Raw genomic sequence first — 26,957 nt, 5'->3', positions numbered from 1 at the left:
CATAACTCAAGAAATTCATCTTTTAACAGGTTTCTATGTCTTCTGATTCCATTAATACTTCTTGTTTTTTAATTCTTAGCAAGCTTCTTGTGACGAATCAGATGATGGTTGGCACAGGATACTTAATGTGTGTGCATGAAGGTCAACCATAGCGATGAAAGTAACCATTTAATTGTTTAAAGTGACTTTTATTCAACTTTTTAAACAGTAAAAGCTTCCAGTTGTGTTTTTTAATCCTTTATAATTCTGTGACAAAGATCAATGAAAGACATTAAGAGCACATGAGATGATTTAAATATAATATATAAACTGAGAATGTGTAATATCTTACCGTCAGCTCCGAGGGTCAGCAGGAGTGCGGCGGCCATCACAGCCAAACAGAACGGTACACCTGCCATCCTGCAGCAGAGACTGGACTGAGACTGGACCGGAACTGGGCCCAGACTGGGCCGTGTTCTGTGATCAGGAGCTTTCTGCTCAGCTGATACTCAGAGTCCCGATAAAAGTCTTTAATCCACAGCAGGAGTTGAGGGAGAGTGGGGGAAGTCGACGAGGCCAGCCAGACGAGGCCTCGGAGAGAAGGATGGTCAGCTTGAGAACAAGCAGGAGGGATGGAGGGGGGAGACGATGGGAGGGTGGTATCACAATATCAGATGCTCTTCTGTCTCACTGGCTCTTTGGGTCCAAAACCCTGAGGAAGAAGAAGAAGACGACGACAACATAATTTAATATCAGCTGAAGAGTGAAAGCTTTGCTCCTCAGTGATGAACAGATTTGACTGACAAAATTAGGTTTGACTCAATGTTTAGGAGGCAACCTGAGTAGAAATGATTTAATGAAGAACAGAGTTTGGTTTTAAAACATTCAACAACATCAGGCAGTGGTTTAGTTGAGTTTGGCTCCAGCTCTCTCCCTCTCCATCCCCTTCGTCTTCAGTGAGCTGTGACCCGCTGACCCCTGCCGGCCCAGCGCTGGCCTCCGACTGTCCGACTAACTACCAAATTATTTGTCCAGGGATGTTCTGCAAATTACAGGCGCTGGCCCTGCGCAGCGCTGATAACGGCATGCCGCAATTAGTGGGCGCCGAGAGGGATGGAGGGGTGCGTGTGTGTGTGTGTGTGTGTGTATGAGTGAGTGTGTGTGTGTGAGTGAGTGAGAGTGAATTAGTGGTGATGCGTGGCCGGTGTCTGTCACTTTTCATTTGCCCGAGGGGGACAAAGAGGTCCGACCTGTGACCCACTTTTCACACATCTCTGGCTGAGGAGGCTGAGAACAAAGACACACACACACACACACACACACGGAATACCATACAGGACATGTGTGTATTATTGGGAGTGAGACAGTGAAAGTGTGAGCGAAAGAGTGCCAAGTTAAGGCCCGAACATACTCGGGCGGAACGTATGCGGAGCGGACTCCGTGGAGGTCCGCCTGGACTAAAAGCGGACGTCCGCAAGCCCTGTGCGTGCAAAGCTCAGATTTTACGACCGCACGGACTCCACTCCGTGCACCAGTGTCACACAAAAGACTGCTCAGCATGTATTTTTCACATCGCCATGACAGAAGACTGTAAACAACGCGCAAGAATCGTGGGTAATGTAGTGTTTCACGGACATTTTTACAGGAAACTACAACGCGGAAGTGCATTCGACTATGGAAGCCCGAATGACTGCGGACATTCCTCGCGGAGTCCGCTCCGCTTATAGTATGCCCGAGGCTGTGAGCACCTTTAGGGAATGACTGAATGTATGTGTGGGCTTCTACTGTCATCTTTGTGAGGACCAACATCACTTTAAACCATCATAGTGAGGACATTTCTGTATTGTTAAGACTTGGATTTAAGGCTTTAGATTAAAATCAGACAGCACTGGTGGAAGTGTTGTGCTGCCTCAGCTACAGGTGAGACATGAACTGTAATTTAGGAGGTCCAGTTTGAGTGATACCGACTGATCTTTGAGTCTGAAGACTTATCAGACCTCAAAACACTGCACCAGTGGTTCCTAACTGATGGGTCATGGTCCAAAAGTGGGTCTCAGGTCCATTCTGCATGGACCGCAAGTGACTCACAAACATGAGTACAAACAAAAGTTTGTAGATACACTTTATTTCTAAGTACAGTGAAGTTCCTACACAGAGCTTTCATTTTGAAGTGCCATTTCCTGCTGTAAAGTGAGTGACTATATAATGCTATTATCTTTGGTCGTACATATGCTGGGATAACATTGTGCCGCCAGATGTGTCCAAAACTTCGACTGGACCCAAGAAGAGTAATGGTTAGTACTGGCCACAATAACAAGCAGAAATAACTGCAATAAACAATATTATTGTCATTTTGAGACCATTTAATGCCACTGATATAATTATAATAATAGCATATTAGTGCAACTTCACCCTTTCAAAGAGCATGGACTTTTAATTCTTGAGAATATTCAGGCATTGTAATATTATGTAATATGAAAAAAATCCAACATTTTTATAAAAAAGTCAATAACATCTGTGAATATTTACAAAAGCAACATATATTAAATATAGTACCTTTAAAGGAGTAGCCCATAATTACTCAGTTTGAGACTTAATACAAAATGTGGCCTACAAAAACAAAACCAAGGGGTGACTCTTTTGTCTAACCTGCTTAGTGGAGCTCCGTGAACACCGCAGTTAATTCTGTGGTGAGCAAGTGGGCAGGGAGGAGAGGGAAAAAAGGAAGAATCACTAAGCCCAGGTCTTAAAATGGTTGGACTCAGGAAAACCCTGCTGTTTGTTCTGGCATTATGTTGGCTAATATGTTGGTGACATTTTTGTGTTAGCATGGATGCAAATAAACACAACGGGCAGTATCGAGGTCATGTCCACATATCGTACAGTAATCAATAACGTAATTATCCTGACAGACAAATTCATGATCTCTCTCTACAATAAAAAAAAAAAATGCAGTATCAACACATCAACTTCTCAGGACCTGCATTATTAAACAAAAAACAATCTGTTTTTTGATCCTTAAGGCAACACTCTGTGCTTCTTTTCGCAGATCAGGGGAGCCACTACGATAAAATGACTGCTTCTCTGAGGAGCAACAGGAAGATATCCCCTGGTGTAAACATGTATGGAGTTAACAGGTACATGGAGGCAGAACATCAACAATTTTTTGGGACTTGCTGTCCTTGTCAGCTCAATTTCTCTGACATTTTTCTCTTTCAGTCATGTTGGGCACAATCAGATCTTATGTTGCAGATACAGCAGCTTAAGTTTGGAGTTTAGAAAAAAAAAAAGAGTACAAGAGTCCTTTTAATCATAGGTGCACATATTCAAACTCAGCGTACAGATAAGAAATGTGCATGAGAGGAAAAGGAGGATTAAGGTGTGTGAGCAGGGCAGTGAGTCAGTGTGTTGTGATACTGTATGTGGGAGTGGATGAGTGCTGTCTGTGTGTCGATAACGGTAAAGTGGAAATATCTTCACCTCGCTGCCACAACAAAACCTGAAGTTTGTTTGTGGCTCTTTGCTCCATTTAGAGATCGACAACAGCAGCAGCAGCAGCAGCAGCAGCAGCAGCAGCAGGAGGACGCTGAGATAACACACACACACAAAGACACATTCAGACTGAGAGAGGGAGGGCAAGACGAGGCAGGTTCAGGAAGGACCGTCTGTTGTGAGCCCCCAAGACAGGAAGCTGCCCCCATCCTCCACACACACCCTTCCTAAATCACCCGACACGTCCACTTCCCTTTGAAAACACAAGGTAAGATGACACATGCGTACATTTACGTACAGTATATGTAAAACAGGTGAGTGACGTGGGGACTGAGCGTTATCATGGCTCAAAAACACACACAGTCTCACCGGAGGCTTTAAGACAACAAACAATTTAATCTGTCAACTCAGAGAAATGAAATTGAAGAGATAAATGCACACTTCTCCAAACTCTAGACCCTCTGGGTGTCAGGTAACTTTCACTCCTCCTCCTCTTCCTCCTCGTGTTCAAACTTGTCTCTAATCCTTCAGCCTGCTTCACTGTCAAACAACGAGCTCCTTCTTCTTCCCCCAGCAGCAGAAGCTAACAGAGACAATACTTTGTTTTTTTAATGCAGACACCAGTGTCTCATTTATGCCGACTCATGCTCCTCAGATATGGATGACTAAATGTACGACGTTCATGACAGGTTAAACTGTTAACATGCAGATCTTCAAATAATAAGGAATCAGTACAAGTCTGAGTATTTCTGTTTTATGCTACTTCTACTTCACTACATCTCAGATGGAAATATTGTACATCTACATGACAGAGACAAACTAGTTTGTTTTCACACTGAGGCTCAAAGAAGTAAAATATTTAAATACTGCAGTGTGTACATGAAAAATATAAAATTTGGAATATAAATAAAATATGCTGTAAATAATGGCTATAAAAGTAATGATGTTATGTATATTATCGGACATTTCTGCTGTGCTTATAGGGCTGGGCGATAAAACGATCTCAAAACAGGATCACTATAAAATGTATATATAACTATAGTCATTTTTCTTGATATAGATAGACCTGTATAGATCCAAACAGCATGTCATGCAGCAGAAGTTAACAGACAGTTGTCAGTCAATCTGCAGTGTTGAGGATGTGCGTCATTGTACATGAGGTGAGGAGGACTCGAAAGTAGCATGGACATAATTAAAAGAGGGGGAAATGAGTGGAAGTGAGGAGCAAAGCGGCAGTGAAGCTGAAGAAGGTTTGGCTACTTCAAAGGTGACGACACATGGACAGAGCCGGTCTGCAAAATATGCCGTCGCTTGGTGCCAACCAGGATGGCTAACAACAAATCTTTTCCACCACCTGAAAAGGTTGCATCCCAGCGACTTCAGTGAGAGAATAAAAAAATTTTTTGGTTTCTTCAGGTGTCAGACATTATCAGGATACTTTTCAAACTCGCAGCATTATCAAATTATGTGTTGCGATATTGATCAATACGGGGAAAATTGTAGTGATAATATTTTTTGCCATATCACCCAGCCCTAAGCGCTTATTTTATGTACTGTGTTGCTTTGCTGGCATCTTTAATGGATCAAATCTACCTCAAGGGAAGCTAACAGTAGCCAAAGCAAAACATATAGTCATCATTTAAAAAGACCCACATGAAAAAAGTTAAAGTGTACGCTATGTTTGGCATATTTTCTCTGCTTGACCTTACACACTAACTGATAGAGGCAGCAGTAAACCAGCAAAGTAAAATAAGTGAACAAAAGGTTTGAAATCTGCTCTTCACAGACTGTCCGTCCTGCCAGTTTGATGTGTTCTGGCTTCAGCGGGATTCAAACCTGCATCCTTTCACCTCAGAGACAGATCATGTGCACACTGTTCTGTCCTGCCCGAGCCTGTCCCATCTCCCTCCTCCTCTGGTCGCCTCCTCAGCTAACACGAGGTTAATGTAGCGTAGCTGCTCTGGCTACCTGGACGTGACATCAGAGTCTTGGAGGATGGGAATGAAAGGAGGTATTGTTAGCGGTCCCACCTGTACAGAATAAACCGCCCTTACAGGGAGCCACTGAGCCATGGCCGGCCCCCCTCAGGGGAAGGAATTTGAGGTCACACCGCTCTGGGGATGCTGGGAAATTTGGTGGGATAGAAACCCAAGCAGTGGGTTAAGACTTGTAGAAGAAAGAGAGCTCTTTAAAAGCTTCTGGGTATAATAACTTTTCATCTGGCTGGAGAGGTAGCCGGCAATAAAAACTATTATGTAAAATGATATTACACTGCCATGACTGGCGGCTGCTGCTGCAGTGTGTATGAGTTACACTGTGAGTGCTGTTATTTTAACTAGGATTAGTCTTGTTTTGGCCACAGCAAGGCATTTATACTGTCAGGGTTAGAGGTTCAATTCCCACAAAGGCTATCTTTAGATATTTCCAATACTGGTTTGATAAAGAAAATGCAACAATGGCTGACAAAAAAAAAATTAAATCAGGATTTTTTAAGAGCTTTCAACCACATCTAGACAGAGTTTACTCAGTTTTCATTGAGATCAGACCTGAAGACTTTTTGGTAGATCTACTATTGTCCAGGTCAGGAATGAACTTAAATGTGAAACTGGAATGTTTTGTTGATTCATACTTAGCTCACTGATGTAAAACAATTAGCTGATTGAGACGTTTTGGTCGCCATATTTTGCTGCGAAGTGAGCGCTCTTGACTTTCACGCTACTCTTTGGTACAAGCAGCTGTGGACATGATGTAGCGGCACAAAGGAGAAACTTTGATGACACTGGCTGAATCCAAATGTCCACCCTCTAGACTTGCAGACTGAGCCTTTGCGGACTTCAGTCGTATGTACTGTGACGAGTTCACCGGCATCACGTAAAGTCTGCAAGGACAGAGACCATAAGCCGCTGATAGCAGCCCTCGAGACCGTCTTACTCACGATTACAATCATTGTAACTGCTGTTGTATTCTGTCCTCTCATCTGTACCTGCAGATAATAAGACATAAATCCCATGTAAAGGGTTGTCCCAATTTCCAAGACTGCCCGGGAACGCGCCCGCAAAGTCTGCGAGTCTGCAAGTGCAGTGAAGTTCGGACATTTGGATTCAGCCTTTATCGTCTCACTTCTGATTAGAAGTTGTAAATTAACAGCTCACAGCAACTTAATACAACACAGTCTCTGGCTTTTGTTGGATATCTGGTGTCGACAAAAAATGTCACACTGAACGTCTCACTGAGCCCCCTTCAAACTATAAAATGATATGGATAAAAAAAAAACCTAATCGTTGAATATTCGTACTTAAAGGCAGAATCTGATTTGATTGACATAGTTCTGAGTTGGGTACAGCCCCAGAGAAAATTAATTTCAAAAGATAATTTCTTAATAAACATAAATAAATGAAGTGATCAATGTTTCTTTTCAGCGGAGACCTTTTTTTTTTTTTTTATTTTTTTATTTTTTTTAGGCACAGCTGTTCAAAATCCTCACAATTAATGACTTGAACAGAACTTAAGTCACAATATAAGACATCATTATGTGACTGATTTGAATTTCAAGCACTTTGTTAAAACAAATAAACTGGACTATTTTGAAGTGCTTGATTTTTTTTCCCCTTCATAGTTCAAGCCCCCTCAAGCACCTTGTGTAAATCCTGCTCAGGGCACGACTGACTCCCAGAGCTTCACAGAACATAGTTTTACTCAAACCTACAACCTGATGGTTCACAAATGCTTCAACACGTGCTAACTTATGGAGAGGTTGTGTGTTCGTTGGGAAAATGGTTTTACGACATTTAAACGTTGGACAGCTTGTTTTGGAGAGTGCTGCAGCTCTGAAGCGGCTCCAGCTCCTCGTGTCCACATGATTTACAAACTTTACAGCTCCTCACAGAGCCGTTAAAATACTGGAAAGTGACATCGGACCTTGGTAATGGGGGTTACAGGCATTAATAATCCATCTCTAATATTCCCCCCTCACCTCCTCCTCCTCCTCCTCCTCCTCCTCTCCCCTGGAAGGACTGCAGCGTGAGGGGCCAGACATCAATAATCAAGCCTTAATGCGTCTCCACTTCCTGCTCTGGAAGAATGGCGGCAGACTAAATAAACGCCACAGAGGCCTGATTGGAGGACCGGCGGAGACCGACAGCTCTTGAGCTCTACAAATAAATGCAGTAATGAGGGAGATTGGGATCGGAGCTGGTGGAGAATATTAACAGGACAGCTCCGTCCCAGCGAGTTGGAGGGATGGAGGGATGGACTGAGACTGTTTGTTTCTGTGTACTAGTTTCATCCCCAGCTTCTTATCTGTCCAATTAATAAGATTTTAATATATTGATTAACTGTTTAATCTGAAAAGTGTCAGAAAATAGTGAGAAATGTCGCTCACAGTTTCTCAGCTCCAATACTTTGACTTTTTTTGCGTGAAGAATAACAAGTATATTCTGTAGACATTCATCCTTTCACAAAACAGATGAACAGTCTGAGATGTCTCAAGAAAAGTAAGTGCAATTTTATTTCATGGTTATATCAAAGAACTGCATCCTGGTCGGCAGAATTTTGCATGAAGTAGCTGAGGAAATGTTTATCTTGCTCCTGAACCTGGCACCTCTTGGTTGAGTCATCTAGTGGGTCGGATTGGACCCTTTGGTGGGCCGGCTCTGGCCCATGGGCCGAGTGTTTGACACCCCTGCCTTACGGGATATCAACTTTTCAGTTGCATTTTTGTACATTACTTTAATGTGTTATGTGGTTTCTGCAATTCACTTCCCAGAAAACAGCAAATGTGGGAGGGATGATGATGACCACTAAACTAACTGGATTCACTGCCCCCTCCTAATTAGCACCATTAAAAGTGGGCCGAATTAGCCGTTAGTGGTTCCTGTTTATAGTATACGTGTGGATGTACAGCCAGCTGTCACTTCACTACTTTGAATCTGAAGAAAACTTCAAAATGTTAAGATTCTAAGGCAAGTTCTGCAGTTATGTGGGGTGTCTTCTTTCCTCTGATTTCTATGAATGTTTATTGAGGGCTTCAGGTCCGTGTGTTCAGATTCGACAGTTATGAGTCAGAGAAAGTGTATTTGACTTTTGACACACTGCAAAAAGAGTTTTTCTAACTCATTACGTTTCATCCTGCCCGCTGTGACAGCTACAAAACCACAGACGAAGATCACCTCATAAGATATCATGGTAGCCTGGGCAGCACATTTTTATTCCTCCTCTTTAGCGATATTCGTTTGTTTCTTTCTCTTCACATCACCTTTCCTTTGCAGAATTGTATTTCCCTTTCTTCTCTCTCTTTATTTTGCTCTTTTCCCCCTCTTCAATTCTGTCTCTCATGTCCTCCCTCCCTCTTTCCTTCTCTTTTTTTTCATGTTACCTCCTCTTTCTTCCCCCATTCTCCATTTCCATTTGTTGCCTTCCCTCCTCCTCCTTCTCCTCCTCCTCTTCTCTCCCTGCTGCTTCTCATTTCTCCTTTCCTCTCTCTTTCCCCTCTCTCCCTTCATCTTGGCCCCGTTCCCCGTCCCCTCCAGGGGCCCCTCCTTGCAGGCGGGCCTCTGGGTGCTGCAGCAGCAGCCTCCCCGTTGGTGTCGGCGCCCTGCCCGACATGCCTTTCAGGGCCTGGGAGACTGCAGGCCAGACTTTCTGGCTCCACTGCCATTGTTTGCTTGGCTGCTCTGCGCCTCATCCCCGGCGATGGATTAGCATAAGAATACCCAGAATACCCCGAGCCCCGGTGAGCGGCGCTGCGGGCCTCCCTGCATCTTTTGCCTCCTCTTCTTCTTCATCATCATCCTTTATTCAATGCCACAAAATCATCATGAACACTCCTCCTCTACACCACCGTTTGTTAATGACACGACATTTACAGGATGATTTTAAACCACCTTAAGAGAAAAGTAGGAACTTCTTGAGATGATGCCCACTGTAGAAACTAAACCCATTCATCACATCTTTACTATGGGATTTTGCTGCTCGTGGTGGGCTTTATATTCTACACGCCACAATATTAAAAATTGGGGAAATAATCTATGGAATAATTGATGCAATAGCTGTGTATATTGCAAATATTGGTTTTGTTTAAATCAATAAGTCCTGACCAAGAGCTCCTGTTTAAAACCTGAACAACATATTTCCTCCAGATCAACTTGTGGCATTAGTTTATTTTATTTTACGGATGTTTGTCCTCCAATGGACATTAAACATGCAGCTGTTACTAGAAGGAGTAAGAAGGGGTGTCACGACAACTGAAATTTCAGAACCAACTTGATGCCAAAATCTCTACAGTACTGTAGGTACAGGGGATGCAATTCTTCTGGGCCTGATGGAGCAGCATGTAATGCCTACAAAAGTTTTAATCTGCCTTTAAATGCCAAGAGAAGAAGAACCAGCACGGAAGGACAACGACAACATGTGAAAGACGGCGACAAGTGAAGCTGCGGCAAAAGTTCCACCTCAACTCGTCGAAAAGAAAAGCTCCTGAGACCAGTGTATTTTGTTGATTCTTTGCAATGTGAGCGGCACGTATTTACACCCTGCTACAAACAGCACAGTGTGACGAAGTGCTGAGCGTCTATTCTTCGCTGAATGCTACATGTTTGGCTTTTTTTGTTTTGGTCGCAGATTAGAAAACCGTTCAATTTTGAATAAAAATCTGTGCTTATTACTGTCACTTTTTACCCAGACATTCAATCACGGTGGAGGAGGGGCGGGACAAATAACACACCAAAATGCTAAACTGTCAATGACAATAATGGCGGAGAAGTATCTTAATATACTGTAGGCTTTCTGTTTATACAACAAAATCATGAATGCACATAGACAAGAACTTTGCATCTGAGGTGGATCATTAGGGATTAATAGTAAAATTTAGATTAAATTACATTTAAATGTTTTTAATAAAAGGAGTGTATGTTGAAGAACATGGGATTTATTATTTTCTTTTTACCATGGTATTGTATAGGGTATCAAGAAACATCACATTTCACTTGCATTGTTACCGACTGCCTACATTTCTGGTATCAGGACATGCATGAGTACCATACAAATATTGGCCTTTGGTCTCTCGAATTCAGAGAGCAAATTGAACTTGTCAGTGTTTGTGCCTTGTTTGTTTCTCACACAGACACACACACACACACACACACACACACACACACACACACACACACTATAACTTCATTAGAGGCCAACAGAAGAAGATCTGCCGAGCAGCTGCAGCTACAAACATTCACTTCATCACTTTCCACCTCTTCATTTCTCATGTTACAGCTACACACATCACCCAGCATCCATGGGGGCAACACAGGTTCAAGGCCCATGTGAAGTGAACGCTTTCAGCCATTTAGTCTGTATCAATATCATCCGATAACTGATTAAGAGTAGGAGTGGGGGTAAAATCAATACAGCATATTATCTGGATATTTAGCATGGCAAAATTGTATCAATACACAGACACCACAAATGACTTTTTTTTCAGGCCGCCCTGTGGACATGCAGAGACACACAGACATTGAGCCTGGTCACAAAGTCATTAAGTAATAAACCAGTATGATGTGGTTCCCTGGAGGTAATTGTAATCACTCTAATCGCCATAGAAACAGGTCTATCCATCACCAGCACAGTGATGCCTTTGTCCTACAGCTGAGTCATAAAACACACACACACTCAAGACCATAAATACAACATTATGATCATAAATCACACTGATGAACAGAGCGGACACAAGAGGACTGGAAAATTCCCAACACAACACAACCATCCCACTTAAACTAGTTAACTCCTGCAGTTGTTGAGAACATCCAAAACAGAGTCAAACTCCTGGTCGCAGGTTTAAAAATAACGCTGCTAAAATTGTTTAAGAGGAGGAAAACAAAACACGCTGTCACCCACGTCATCCCCTGAAAATGACAAACTTCTGCTCTGGGTCATCAGCGTCTCCTCTACGTGGCTTTGAGTACTTAAACACAGAGGTCAGAGGCACAATCCATTCATAAAACCAGTGATGTACCTACTATAGCCAAGCAGTGTAATTCTTAGCTGATGATGCGGATCAGTCCCCAAGATTACAAAATTTGATCTGTGGAATCTGATAAACAAGAAAGACAAAAGGGCAAACGTACAGACAAATCCCTGTGCTAATTCTTAGTATCATACGGCAAAAGTTACCAAACAGTTATCAGTGGGTTTAACGACGGAGTCAAGCAGTTTCTGTGTCAGTGTGAGTTTGTTGGGACTGTTAAACTGCTCGGTTTCTGATGTTAACTCGTGCTAACCAGGCAGGTGTTGAACTATGCGTGAGGAGACGGCTCCTGAGTCTGGAGGCTATGCTTCAGTCTGCATCTGACTTTTGTAATGGACACCAATGGCAGCAACAGAAAGTTTGCAGAATTTTCTTAGGTTAATTTGAGATTTATGGACTTTCAAACTGCAGTTGTTTTCTGTTGTTGGTCAAATTACATTCCTGTTCTTATGTTGGATTTTTTTAGCGAGTACTGGAGTAATTGAATGAATAATCACATATGGAAGCTAGTAAAAATGTCCATCCCTAATTTTAACATCACAATCCTGCATTTTCTTTCCCCATTTATCTGTCAAAAAAGTTTTGCTGATGGCCTTTCAGCAGTGTTTAAAATACCTTATCGATTTTGGGCTGATCCGACCAAAAAAGTGATTTTCTCCTAACTTCCTGGTTCACACTGAAATCAAAGATCTCTGCTGCTCACCTTTATACAATAAAAAAATGAATGTGATTTATTTCCTTCTTGTTCAGTTTTAGACTACAACTAATGATTATTTATTTTTTAATTAATCTGTTGTGTGTCATTATTTTTTCATTGTTAAGACTCTAAAATGTGAGTAAATAGTAAAAGCAGTAGCTGAAAAGTAGCAGACCCTAAGCTCCTGGACCCTTTTTTTTAGATATGCAATCTAATGTGATATAAAAGGGGCTGCAGCTGATGATTAAAGAACTTTCTCAATTAGCTGATTCATCATTCAATCAATAAAATGTCAGAAAACACTGAAAAATGCCTGTTCTGACTTCCAGCAGTTCAAGGAGAAGTGTTCAAATACCCTGTTTTATGTAACCGACAATCCAAACTCTCTGCACATATCAAGTTTTCTTTCATATGTGACAAAGAAAAGCAACAAGTTTTCACAGCTGAGAAGCTGGAACCAATAAATGTGACATCTTTGCTTGAATAATTATTAAATTAATAATAATGATCTACTGTCAAAATAGTTAGCCGGTTTATTTTTCGACTAATCAATAAATGCAAATCTTTCCACTGGAGAAGCTGGAACAAGAGAATGAATGAAAGAATAAATAACAAACTCCTAATAAACAAAGAGTTGGTGGTTAATTATCTGTTAAATAACTAATTGTTTTCACCCTGTGTTTACCTCCTTCTGTCTTAAAGCTGAAGCAGCTGTCAGCTGATTGTTGCTGCTTATCAACACCAGCCCCTTCCTCCTCCTTTTCCTTTCCTCCTTCCTTCTCCATCTGTTGCTGTGATGTGGGAACCAGGTAATGGAAAATACACCCCAGCATACACACACACTCTTTAAGGAAGTCACTGCTCTGATAGGGTCCTCAACCGACTGTGAGAACAACCGCTACAATCTGACACCTCTCTCTCTCAGAGACAGGAAGTTCACAGTTAAGCCCTGCCCTCTTCTGCTGTCCATCATTTTCAAACCAGCCGTCTGAGGTCACCAGCACCCAGAGCCAATCACACTCTGACCTTGAGGTTTCTTTACTGGTGTTTTTGGTGGATTTCTTCAAAAAGCAATTTTCTGCCTCAGCTGCTGCCAGCAGGCTGCACTGGTTTTATCCCAGTATGAAGGAGTGGAAACTGGAGAGAGGACTGGAGCTCAGACAACTTTCCCCCGAGACGTAAAAACATAAAACTAAAATACAGCTGTAATTGTAGCAGACGGAGAGTTGGCCCTGTTTGAGTGTGTGTGTGGGTGGGTGGTCTGGTCAGAGACCGGACTCCGTGAAGGGAGGCGGGATGGTTTCATCCACCGTGTCGCCTTGGAAACTGCAGCCAGGCCACAGAGCCGTGCACGGACAACACGGCGATATAGGTGGTCCCCTGTGTCAGTGTGTGTGTTTGTCTGTGTATGTGTGTGAGTTTGTGTGTAAAGAAGAAAAAGAAAAAAGAAACTGAAAACACAGAACAAGTAATAAATAGAGATGTATAGTCAGAAATAGAAAGTTGTGGAGTAATGAAGAAAAAAAGGCTACAAAACACACAAAAACAGAATGAAGTCAAAGACAGAAATACATAAATGCGAAGGGAAAGACAAACAGTCTTCCTGTGGACACACTGGCTCCGAAATCGGTTTATTTTCTGGGTTTAACCCTCCAAATATACACCAAAAACAGTCGAGGAGTCGGACAGAGACAGAGTGACGAGTTCAGGAAGAATGATGGCATCCAACGTGAGACCACAAGAAGAAGGGTGTGTTTCATTGTGTGTGTGTGTGTGTGTGTGTGTGTGTGTGTGTGTGTGTGTGTGTGCGCGCACGCTGTACAGGCCAGGTCATAAGCAGCATGTGTGTGTTTACATAAGTCTGCCCTTTGATGGTTTCGGTCTAACCTCTTAGATCACAAACTCAGTATCCTCTTTCAGTGTTTCCCAGGAGTTAACTGCACCAGCTCTGCCTCCAGCATCTGTCTTTACAAACTTTATAATGTTCAGTTTGTGTTGACATTGTTGGACATGAGTAAACTTTCAATTACATCTTGAATTATATTTAGATATTCAGGTGTTTTCAATGTTACATCAGCCAGAATATATGAAAAACACCACCTCTAACTATGAGCTCAGCGCTAAAATGTATTGACTGAACTCCTCTCTGACAGTGTCAACAAAAACTGAACATTATAGGCATCATAAAAGCAGACCGTCAATCATTAAGCCACCGAGAATATTTCTGACCATTTATGTCAGTCTATAGGTCTTCAGTTTACTGCACCGTGCATTACCTTGATCTGGTGGGAGCTAACTTAAGCTAGCGGCAATTATGCAATTACCGCTTGTAACACCACCCTGACAAAATGGCGTTGCTGCGGAAACGTTGTGCCCACCCTCTGGTGTCTGGTAACGACTGTTAGTCCTGCTAGCATCGTCAGCACCGCAAGTGATACTAACAGTTAACAGTGCTGAACGGGTTTTGCAGCTCAAAATGAAGCCGCTTGCTCACCAACGCACTTGGGGAGAGACTGGAGGGTGGCCACCATGTTACCTAAGCAACACTGTCCCGTCATCGGGGTGGTGTTACAAGCTGCAATCTCCACGAGCGGCACCACTAGCTAGCTCCCTTCCCACCCAGGAAGTACGCAGAGCAGAACTGCCAAGGCTAACGTTAGCTAACCAGTGGAGCCCAAAGGGTGGGCAGTGGGCACTACAGTTCCACAAGTTAACGCAGCTAGCCAGTTGTCTGTCAGCAAAACCAGCAGGAAATTAAAATAAAAGGCAAGACATCTACACCACAAGACATTAAAATTTCCTCACCTCTCAGCGGATAGTGTTTTGAAATGTGGTGAGCCAATGAGGGATGCTGCAGTAAAAGGAAAGGCCTGTTGTATTTCACGTCATTTTGTGATTTAACCAGTTAGTTACTGGTTAAAGGTTGTCAGGCTCTCAAAAGAAAAATTTACAGACGTCCCTATTTAGATTGTACAGGTGTACCTAATAAATTGGACACTGTGCGGCTGTTCACACCTGGTATTAGCAATTGTTTTAGTGATGTGAACACAAGTGGACAGCCGAGACACATCAGTGTCCTTGTTGAGGATGTGTCAGGACGCATTAGCGTTAGGATATGTGGTCAAGTGTGTCCCAGACCACCTCAGGAAGGGGTTTGAGTGATCGGTTCATGGATTTATTTGTCTTACTGGTTGTTTTCACTTGTATTCAGCGCTGTCCACTTATGATCAGATCAGAAACAAATCATTTTAAGAGGCACTGGATTATATAAAGATATAATCATATGTGTGTTTTTGACATGACATCAATACTTTAATTTTTTTAATATAACGGTAATCTAAATACTGTACAATCACAATAACCTAAATACCAGGTATAAACAGGCTCTCAGTGTGTACTGTGTACAGTTTAACTAGATTTACTTTGCATTACAATTAGAGTTTTTAATCTTCTGTGGATACTCTGTCAGGACTTCAGCCTGAAATCATCTTCATTTAAAAAACTCACTGCAGTTGAGTCCTGTCAGCGTGCCAGGCTGCACTGTAAGCTGAGCCGGGCCGATCTGATCCAAGCCGAGCTGCAGTGTGTGTGTGAGTGAAGCGTGCAGGGCGGTGGGCGGGGGGCGGGGCTGCTGAGGGACATATGGGAGTGATTTTGTGCTGCAGACTGGCCGGCTCTGTTTGAAGGTCTGTGAGCTCGGAGACTCAGACACTTGAGTCACCTCAAGCTCTGAAACAAAAGGCAGCAATCTGCCTCGTCTCAACACACAGTCACGTACTTGTAGAGAACTCACCAGCAGTGAAGTAAACGGACTTCATCTCAGCTGAAACACTAAGTACACTCTCATTTTACCTTTTATAAAGAGTCTGAATGGCAACTACAATGAGACTTAATAAGTCTGACCCATACTGTTAACGTGATTTTGGATTTGCTACTTATGTTTAGAAGTTTAGGTTTTATATTTGAACTCCTACGTTGTACTGCAGCTGCTGCGCAGTAATTTCCCTCAGGATAAATAAAGTCCTATCTTATCTTATCTGAACCAAAACATTATATTTTATTGTTGGAGATCTAGATTTAGGTCTCAAACAACTATTTGACTGACCAATTTTAATGAATAAAAAAATAAACCAGGAACTATTTTGATAATCAATTCATCATTTTGGTAATTCTTAAAGCAACATTTACAAACTCTGAACTCGTGTATGAAAGATCTGTTCGTACAGTTTTGCCTTGATTGTAGAGGTCTCTATTTTAGAAAAGAAAATATTATATATATTTTGATAATATATTTTGTTTTATTTCACCTTGAAGTTTTTTCTCACATCTACTATTAACATTTTACTTAAGTGGAGCCTCATAGCAGAAGAATTTTACACGATTGTACTTGAATAATCAGAGGGACAAAAAAAATCTAAAATCTTTGGGTTTTGATTGATCGATAATGAGAACGATTGTTACCTTCAAAAATCTAACTGCCATCAGCCTGTATGCAAATGTTTTTCGGTTGTGTCACGTCAAATGTAGAGCAGGACATGCACTGATAGGAAGATCGGCGGTTTGATCCCTGGCTCCTCCAGTTCACATGTTGAACTGCAAATCGCTCCTGATGGCTGTTCCATCGGCATGTGTGAGTGCGTTTAAACTGAGTAACAGGTGGCACCTTGTATGGTAGCCTCTGCCACCAGTGTGTGAAAAGTTTTGTACATTACTTAATGTGATATGTAGTGTTAAATGCTGCGAGAGGTTGGAAGACTAGAAAGGCGCTATACAAATGCAGGTCCATATACCAATATCTGTGCAAGCTGAAAAAGCAGGGCTCAAGACTAGCGTTGTGCCATCAAACAGAGATTTGCCCTGGGCCACCGTCAGGACGAAATTAACCAGTAAACTCACAATTGCGGACGCACCCTATTTTCTTCCTGATTACGAGATCATTTGCCGTGTTGTAGGGCATTAACAGAAAAGTCGATTTGTTGACGTGTCGACGTCAGTGGCACAAGTCGACACCCCCCGGGAGGAGTCGACAAGTCGTGTGTTTCTCTCTCTCTCTCTCTCTGTGCTTGTGTACGGAATGCAATCGCTGCCTTTGAGCGTACACAGAACGGACTCCGCAGAGGTCTGCGTGGACTCAAAGCGGACGTCCGCAAGCCCTGTGCGCGCAAAGCTCAGATTTTACGACCGCACGGACTCCGCTCCGCGCACCAGTGACTGCTCGGCATGTATTTTTCACATCACGGGGATTTTTCACAGACATTTTTACAGGAAACTACAACGCGGAAGTGCGCTCGACTACGAAAGCCCAAATGACTGCGGACATTCCTCGCAGAGTGCACTCCGCTAATAGTACACCCGAGTATGTTCGGGCCTTGAGAGTGACAGATACACATCACATGTGTGGAGATACTTCACTTTCCTCCGCGCCGTTAATGTGATGACGTCATCAAATAACTTGTCGACTCGACTTAGACTTTATTGACAGATAAGTCGACCTGAAAAAAAAAGATCAAAGTCGTTAACGCCCTACCATGTTGACATCGGCAGGAAGAGAGCTAGCTAACGTTAGCTGTTAGCAGGCAGTGGCTGGAACTGATTGTTGATGGAGGCTGCATTAAGTTCAGTTAAAAAAAAAAAAATGTCAGTAAAAATTAGTATTGGGCAAAGGTGAATTATAAGGTCATAATGATGTGTTCACTGTAATCTTGTAAAATGTAGTTTTTGGTGACAAACTTGAATAACTACAGCTGTTTGAAGGAGACATTTGGTGATGTTTTCACAGCAGTTTAAAATATATATCAGAGAGGGAATTATGATGTATTATAAATTAAAAAAAGGCTTCTGAAGCAGTTTTGTAAAAATGAAAGAAAGACAGAAGGTTATTTAAAAAGGTTTGTGCTCATTCTAAGATAGTACAACAGTTCAGTTATATTTCTATAATGACGATTTCTTGTTTTCCTGGTACAAAAGGGGAAATAAATAAACAAAAACACAATAAACAACAACAACAACAACAAAACATCTGTATCTGCACAGGCTATCAGCCAAACTGATATTTTAAACACCGGTATTGGTATCGGCTTAGAATTTCACAATCGGCACATCCCTATTCCAAGCTTGTCTTTTTAATATAGAGAACAAAATTCTAAGACTTTCCAGGATCGACAGACACTCTGTGAGCCAGAAACCAGAAGCACACACGCACACAAAATCTTTCCTCTCAAGGCATGACTTCACCTTTCACACACACTTACAGATATTCACACACACACACACACACACTTTCCTTCTTTTTGCAAGGCATAACTTCATCTATAACACACACACACACACACACACACACACACACACACACACACACACACACACACACACAGATCCAGATCCAGACGCAGCCTTCAGGCTCGGGGTAATCACCGCTCTTCCTGCTCTCCTGCTCTATGGTTATTAATCAAACCAGGTGACAGCTCAAATGACCCAATCACAGCCTGTAATTAAAAGCCAGGAAGCCTCCTGATTGGCCGGCTCTGCATTCAGCATCAGGGGTCAAGGGTTAATCTCCTCAAAGAGCAGAAGGGAGGGGGAGGGACGGGGATCAGCTAATCAAGTTTTAAAAAGGAGTAATCACTGGTGCCCGTACCACAGAAAAATAATGTTTGTTTACGTTTTCTGTGTGTGTGTGTGTGTGTGTGTGTGTGTGCGCGCGCGTGTTGGTGAGACAGAAAGCCAACCAGTAATGTTTTTCATGTGACCACAATAAACATCCTGCAGACGTTACACACTGGCTGCAGGGAACTGAGGTGGAACAGCAGTGTGTGTGTGTGTGTGTGTGTGTGTGTGTGTGTGTGCTTGTCCATACCTGACTGGTGGCTCCATGGTAGAACAGTGTGAGTGTCGGTGCACATCTCCATGGGAAATGTCCTTGAAGCAGAGGAAGCGGGTAAGATTCAGACCAACATCACAGCCATCAACCTGACAGAGACAAAACGAGGATGATCAAACAAACATGTTTTCATATTTCAGTGATTATCACTTAGTCATGACTCTGCAGGACTGAATCACTGTGTTGTTTATCTGTGTGGTTTCTACTCCACCTTGAACAAGAAACAGTTTCCAGTTCAGAAGACAGGAGTAGGAGTTTTGATATTTTCCAGGAGAGTGACCTTTCACAGGTGTCACATTAGTAAAAAATGTAAGAATTTGGCACCAGTGAAGCAAACCAACATCACGAGATCTGGTACAACAAGCTGCACTTGTCTTTTAAAACACCACAAGAGTCACAGAGATGAAAAGACATCTTAATGATTTGGTTACTAAATAAGACTGTTGTAACATCTTTGTCCTATTGAGATGTGCGATGCTACCGTGAAATTTAGGTCATCCTTATTTTGCCATGGTTCTCCTTGAAACCCTTAGTAATCAGTTGAACCTCCTTTTAGACGCCATGAATCGCTCAAGGGAAGGGCTGAATATCATTTAAAATATTATACTAGTACCCTTAAACTGATACCAACACTATTAGAGTACTTCATTTGTTAACTTTATTTCTACTTCATTCAAAACTCATCATGGGAATGGAAGTATTCAGTTGCAAAAAATGCCAAGAGATACCACAGGCCTGTAGTACAGCCTTATTTTCCGAACATTTTGGTGGTATCTCTGCTCGTTGAACTGCCAACTCCATCAAATACACCGGTTGTATGGGTTATAGCTGCTGCTGCCACCAGCAACAGCTGTGAGAGTCTGCCTGGACACACATACATAGTGACAGGGCTAAGTGTTAGCATCTTACTGCTAATTTTATCTAACTGTTATTAATGGGTTTAAAAACAGAGTCAAGCTGCTTCGGTGTCTGAGTGAGTTTGTTGGGACCATTTGACAGCTCCGTGTTGGATGTTATCAGCTGCTGCTGTATCAGCTCGTGCTAACCAAGCAGATGTTGAAGTGACGATTTGACGAGGAGAGCAGCCACAGAGACGGCAGCAACAGAAAGTTTGCTAGTGTGGTGGGGAGTGAGGACAATCCAGGTCTGACACCTGCCACAAAAAGGACTGAATGCAGGTATCATTCGACTGGAACATTTTGATACTACATGGTGCTGGGTTATGTCAGTCAATAATTTAAAAAGGTATGGTACATGATAAACGGATCTGCACTTGTATAGTGCCTTTCTAGTCATCCGACCACTCAAAGCGCTTTTTACACCACGAGTCACATTCACCCATTCACAGACACATTCATACACTGGTGGCCGAGGCTACCTTACAAGGTGCCAAACACACTCACACACGGATGGAACAGCCATCTGGAGCAATTTGGGGTTCAGTATCTTGCTCAAGGATACTTCGACATGCAGACTGGAGGAGCCGGGGATGGAACTGCTGATCTTCTTATTGGTGGACGACCCACTCTACCTCTGAACCACAGCCACAGATGGAGTGCCGATATCCAGCCCTACTCAATGACCACTAAGCCCCCACAAAAGAACCTAAAAGACTCCTAGAATCCCGTCAACATCCAACAGAACTTTCTCAAAGACCTCTTGAAGAACCTTAAGGACTACAGGAAGCTTTAAAGTCTACTAAAACCCTTCAAGGACTATTTACACCTTTGAGGATGCAGTGACCTCTTGCATCCTCTCAATGATTCCTTTAATAACTCCTTAAATCTAATGACAAACAGAAGATTCTTTAAAACCATAAAACTGGGGCGTCGGTAGCGTAGTGGATAGTGCCGGTGCCCCATGTATAGAGGCATTGCCTCGCCGCAGTGGCTGCGGGTTCGAGTCCGGCTCGTGGCCCTTTGCTGCACGTCAGTCCCCACTCTCTCTCTGTCTCCCCATTTCACCCTCTGTCCTGTCAATAAAGGCAAAAAGCCAATAAAAATAATCTTTAAAAAAAAAAAACCCATAAAACTACCCTCAAGGACTGGTGAAAACTCATGCTAGATTCCTAGGACCCCTCATGGACCAGTGAGCATCCTTTAAGACTCCCTGCATCCTCTGATGTCCATTAAAGCCCCTCAAGGACCAATAGAACCTCTTCAGGACTTCTGGGCATGAATCTGCTCCATCATTAGATCAGTGTTGATGTCAGTGTGTTTGTGGCCTGTTGCTGTTTGTATAGAGATAAGTGGAGCAGTGTGGCTGACAGTCCGAGCCTCCTTCTCCTCCTCGTCCCCCTCCGACACACAAGCCTCTTTATCTGACAGTACAGAGCTCCTCAAAGGAGGCTTTATTTAGTCAAGGAGGCAGACGCCAGGAGAGTGAGTTAATATTCACACCCAGAGAGCGGAGAGGAGAGTCAAACACTGACCGGCAGTTTATAGAGTCTGAGCAAAGAAGCTGCAGACAGAACAGGAAGCTTTTCACTCAGCACCCAAACTAACAAAATAAAACTCCTGATGTTAAAATTAAGGATAGACCGATACATCGGCCGGCCGATATATCAGGCCGATATTTGAGTTTTTTACTTGTATTGGCATCGGCCGATACGCGCGTGGGTTCGCGGATTTATTTTTCCCTGGCACTTTTTTTCATTTGAAAGTATGTGGTTAAGTTGAACAAAGCTGTTGAATCCTACTGTGTACAGTAGTTGTTGTTTTATTTATGCTTCAGCTTAAATATTTGTTTATTTTATAAAGACATTACTGGAAGATTTAAGAGCACTGAACTCTTTTTTTTATTTGAATGTATAATAATAATAATAATAATAATAATATTCTACCTGTTCTACCTCAACTTTCCATCTTGTTTTAATATTTTTTACTGTTCAATAAATGTTTCTTATTTTAAACTTGAGACCTGTAATATTTGTTATCATTGTGTCATTTTTTTTTTTATGTAAATTGAGGGAGCAAAAGCAGCATCGGCCCCAAATATCGGCTCAAGAAAATCGGCAGCCCATAATCGGTCATCGGCTAAGGGTGATGGAAAAAAATCGGTATTGGCATCGGCCCTAAAAAATCCATATCGGTCTATCCCTAGTTAAAATTAAAAGCTGCTACACATGTGAAGTTAGCATATTGTTTACAGTCTCTGGTCTCCGTAGTTTATGGCAAACCTTTGACCTTTACATCAGCTATGTGTAATATATGTAGTAATATACCACTGTTCGACAGCAATAACAAAAATTCTACATGGTCACATATTAATACAAACAGATTGTACTCGCAGGTTTTAGGCAGAAGAAAAGAACCACCATCACTGCAATAGCACCTTACTTGTAAACCCTGAGTATGACACTGAAATGTATGTAAACACAGATAGGCTTGGATTGTTAATATAATTACCTGACCTTTCCGTTATGTTGTCGGATAATTATACAAACAGTCCGAGCCTATCTGTGTGAAAAAACAAAGCACTTTTAGTGGACGTATTTTGACGTTGTTTGACGCTGTCTGAGTGCCCTATTATTTAATATAGCGCACGCTCACGGGCTGCAGGCAGGTCAGCCCTAGCTTCGTTCTGGAGAAATGTCAAATACTGAACATCCTATCACACTTTAGACAAAAGTAGATCGGAAAATAGCGCCCGGGTTGAAAAAAATGTTAGTTCCCCTTTAAGCCACTACAATAAAGGCTTTCTAATACTTCCTTCCTCTTTTTCTATATTTTTGGAGTGTCTGGATCGCCTTCCTGTGTATCCTGTGGTTCTCTATGACCACTCACCGAAAGGTTTTGATTTACATACAATTATACAGAGCAACCAGTCATCCCTCCCTTTGTCTAAAAAAAATACACATAGTTTTGTCGTATCGGCAGAAAGTGGCATGTTGGTCAATTCCCTTATTTCATTTTAAAGCCAATATCAGCTGATACTGATGATGATGTGCCGATATTATCGCATATGCCTAATTCAAACCAATGACAACAGGATCATGTTCTGAAGACCTTTTCAGCAAAACCATCTCAACATATTTCACCTGCAAATCACCAAAGCCTGCTTCCTACATGTCTCCAAACCAAAAATACCACTTGTTAAAATCTTCATGCATTTTAAATGTTTACTGAACTGCAGAAACACAATGACAGAATTAAATCACTGATAGTTCGATGACTTAACAGCTAGCAAGTCAAGGGTTTATCACACGGCACTCATCAATCTAGACTGTGGCGGTCAGACGAAGCTGGTTCTTTGCGACCATAAATGCTAATATATAATATTACTATGATACATAATAAATTGAAGTTAAAAAATATATATATAAAGTTTGCTTTGAGGGTGGCACATAGAGGAAAGGTGATGACATCATAAAAAAATCTAAAGGGTTCATCAGGAGAACAGGAACATCCAGACTAAACTTCATGCAGATCTGATCAGATATTAAGGAAATATTTCCCTCTGGACTGAGGTTGTGGACTTACAGATGGAGAAAATAACTGACCGACATCGCGGGTCAAAGAAGGATAAAACTGCTCACTCAAAGTCAAAGGTCAGCATTTAACAGCAGCTCTTCAGCCTCCGCCAGCTTCACACTAACACCACCCTGCTGCCGCCAAAACTAACACACTCAGCTGGAAAATGTACTCAAGAGCAGTGTGGAAAACTGTGTTGATGAGTTGACCAGCAGCTTCAGTGTGTGTGTGTGTGTGTGTGTGTGTGTGTGTGTGTGTGTGTGTGTGTTCAGCTCCACCTCAGGGGAGGAAAAACGGCAGCGGTGGGGATTCAGCCGCTGAGTTATTATAGAACAGACGAGGAGAAAATAGATGTCCGAAGACGGGGGCTGAGAGCGGTCACGAGGTTGGCGAAAAAAAACAGCTGCTGCCTTCCCTGTCCAACACACACACACACACACACATTTGTACACACAGAAACACACACACACGGTTCGTTTATGGATGGAGCAGCGGTGCCAAGAAAAAGAGACAGACGGAGGGAAAAACAGATCCCCCACACACGAGGGTGAAGTGAAGTGAAGCACAGCTCTGCTCTTCATCCAACTATTTTTATGTGAAAGATGATGAATTCTAACAGCTGAGTGGACACAGCAAAAAGCAGTAAAACAAAAAAGAGGTTTCCCCCCAGAAAATGTAGGGAAACATTTTTGTTGAAATATAAAACAGGAAAGAGCAGCACTGATGTACGGAGCACATCCTGCTGTTTACATCTGACCACCACCTCCTGCAGACATGATTCAACGTCCCTGATACCTGATATTTTTTAAAGAATCAGTATTAGCTAAAATAAAAGCAAGGTCTACTGTACTCTACTGTGTTTCTTTACTGTCCTCGATTGTGTTTCTTTACTGTATCTAACTGTGTTTCTTTTCTGTACTCCACTGTATTTCTTTTCTGTACTCTACTGTGTTTCTTTACTGTACCCAACTGTGTTTCTTTACTGTACTCTACTGTGTTTCTTTACTGTACCCAACTGTGTTTCTTTACTGTACTCTACTGTGTTTCTTTACTGTACCCAACCGTGTTTCTTTTCTGTCCTCTACTGTGTTTCTTTACTGTACCCAACTGTGCTTCCTTACTGTACCCAACTGTGTTTCTTTACTGTACTCTACTGTGTTTCTTTACTGTACTCTACTGTGTTTCTTTACTGTCCTCGATTGTGTTTCTTTACTGTCCTCGATTGTGTTTCTTTACTGTACCCAACTGTGTTTCTTTACAGTACTCTACTGTGTTTCTTTACTGTACCCAACTGTGTTTCTTTTCTGTCCTCTACTGTTTCTTTTCTGTACTCTACTGTTTCTTTACTGTACCCAACTGTGCTTCCTTACTGTACCCAACTGTGTTTCTTTACTGTACTCTACTGTGTTTCTTTACTGTACCCAACTGTGTTTCTTTACTGTACTCTACTGCGTTTCTTTTCTGTACTCTACTGTGTTTCTTTACTGTACCCAACCGTGTTTCTTTACTGTACTCTACTGCATTTCTTTTCTGTACTCTACTGTGTTTCTTTACTGTCCTTGATTGTGTTTCTTTACTGTACCCAACTGTGTTTCTTTAGTGTACTCTACTGTGCTTCCTTACTTTACTCTACTGTTTCTATACTGTACTCTACTGTGTTTCTTTACTGTACACTACTGTGTTTCTTTACTGTACTCTATTGAGTTTCTTTACTGCACTCTACTGAGTTTCTTTACTGTAGTCTACTGAGTTTCTTTACTGTACTCTACCAACTTTCTGTCTTTACTGTACTCTGTGTTTATTTAATGTACTCTGATGTGTTTCTTTACTGTACTCAACCAAGTTTCTGTCTTTACTGTACTCTACTGTGTTTCTTTACTGTACTCCACTGTGTTTCTTTACTGCACTCAACCGAGTTTCTGTCTTTACTGTACTCTACTGAGTTTCTTTACTGTACTCTACCGAGTTTCTGTCTTAACTGTACTCTACTGTGTTTCTTTACTGTACTCCACTGTGTTTCTTTACTGCACTCAATCGAGTTTCTGTCTTTACAGTACTCTACTGTGTTTCTTTACTGTACTCAACCGAGTTTCTGTCTTTACTGTACTCTACTGAGTTTCTTTACTGTACTCTACCGAGTTTCTGTCTTAACTGTACTCTACTGTGTTTCTTTACTGCACTCAACCGAGTTTCTGTCTTTACTGTACTCTACTGTGTTTCTTTACTGTACTCTACTGAGTTTCTTTACTGCACTCAACCGAGTTTCTGTCTTTACTGTACTCTACTGTGTTTCTTTAGTGTCCTCTGCTGCATTTCTTTCTTTACTCCACTACGTTTCTTTACTGTACTCTACTGCATTTCTTTACTCGGGGCTTCAGACTAACTTTTCACATTGGTCACACTGGAGCACCTAACCTTTCTATTTAGGTGCATGTATACATACAGTATATATAAAAATAAATGAAAACCAGCCTGTCATCCAGTCAGATGATGATGAGTATTTTCTGCACCAACAGTTCAGCCTCCATAAAAGCTGCAGCAGCATCACTCTGGACTGTTTACACTCTGAAACACAACAACCAGCTATTTAAAGGAGGCCCAGCAGTGTGAGAGAAACACAGGGGAACAGGAAGCTGCACAATGACCTCGTCTTTACTGGACATTTCTCCTCCTTTGACAGACTCACTTTCACTTCATCAGCATTAACACTTCATCCTCCATACCCTGATTTCCTGAGCATATTCAAAGATTACAATCAGATGTCTTCAATCAAAACAAAACTGCCAGCATGATTTATGTCACTTTAATTCACCATTAGTCAGTTTTAAATGAACCGTATAAAAGCAACTGATATGATGTACAGTACAGGGCAAACCAGATTTTTGTGTTTAAAAACAAGCATGTGACCTTATAGTTTAACATGTTAAATATGAGGAGGAAAACAAATACTTTTTGTACAAAACCCAAAACCAGTGAAGTTGGCACGTTGTGTAAACCGTAAATAAAAACAGAATACAATGATTTGCAAATCCTTTTCAACCTATATTCAATTGAATACACTGCAAAGACAAGTTACTTAATGTTCGAACAGGTAAACTTTGTAATTTTTTGCAAATATTAGCTCATTTGGAATTTGATGCCTGCAACATGTTTCAAAAAAGCTGGCACAAGTGGCAAAAAAGACTGAGAAAGTTGAGGAATGCTCATCAAACAGTTATTTGGAACATCCCACAGGTGAACGGGCTAATTGGGAATAGGTGGGTGCCATGATTGAGTATAAAAGCAGCTTCCCTGAAATGCTCAGTCATTCACAAACAAGGATGGGGCGAGGGTCACCACTTAGTGAACAAATGCGTGAGCTGATTGTCGAACAGTTTAAGAACAACATTCCTCAACGAGCTATTGCAAGAAATTTAGGGA

At 41.9% G+C, this 26,957-nt stretch overlaps 1 protein-coding gene across 2 annotated transcripts in view; it reads right to left on the bottom strand.

The window, feature by feature from the left end:
* LOC117248329 (bone morphogenetic protein receptor type-1A-like) overlaps positions 1-26,957 on the bottom strand; it is a 64,356-nt gene that overhangs the window by 20,200 nt on the left and 17,199 nt on the right. For both annotated transcript variants that reach the window (XM_033613310.2, XM_033613312.2), the window contains exons 2-3: positions 19,042-19,154; positions 332-691 (exon numbers count right to left, since the gene is read on the bottom strand). In XM_033613310.2, the coding sequence (XP_033469201.1) occupies positions 332-398 (67 nt within the window). In that variant the 5' untranslated portion in view covers positions 399-691; positions 19,042-19,154. The remainder of the gene's footprint in view (positions 1-331; positions 692-19,041; positions 19,155-26,957) is intronic.

The sequence above is a fragment of the Epinephelus lanceolatus genome, chromosome 17 (genome assembly GCF_041903045.1).
Source record: "Epinephelus lanceolatus isolate andai-2023 chromosome 17, ASM4190304v1, whole genome shotgun sequence".
NCBI classification, from domain to species: domain Eukaryota; kingdom Metazoa; phylum Chordata; class Actinopteri; order Perciformes; family Serranidae; genus Epinephelus; species Epinephelus lanceolatus.
Note: the sequence above shows the minus strand (reverse complement) of the source record. Positions and strands in the feature narration are given on the sequence as shown.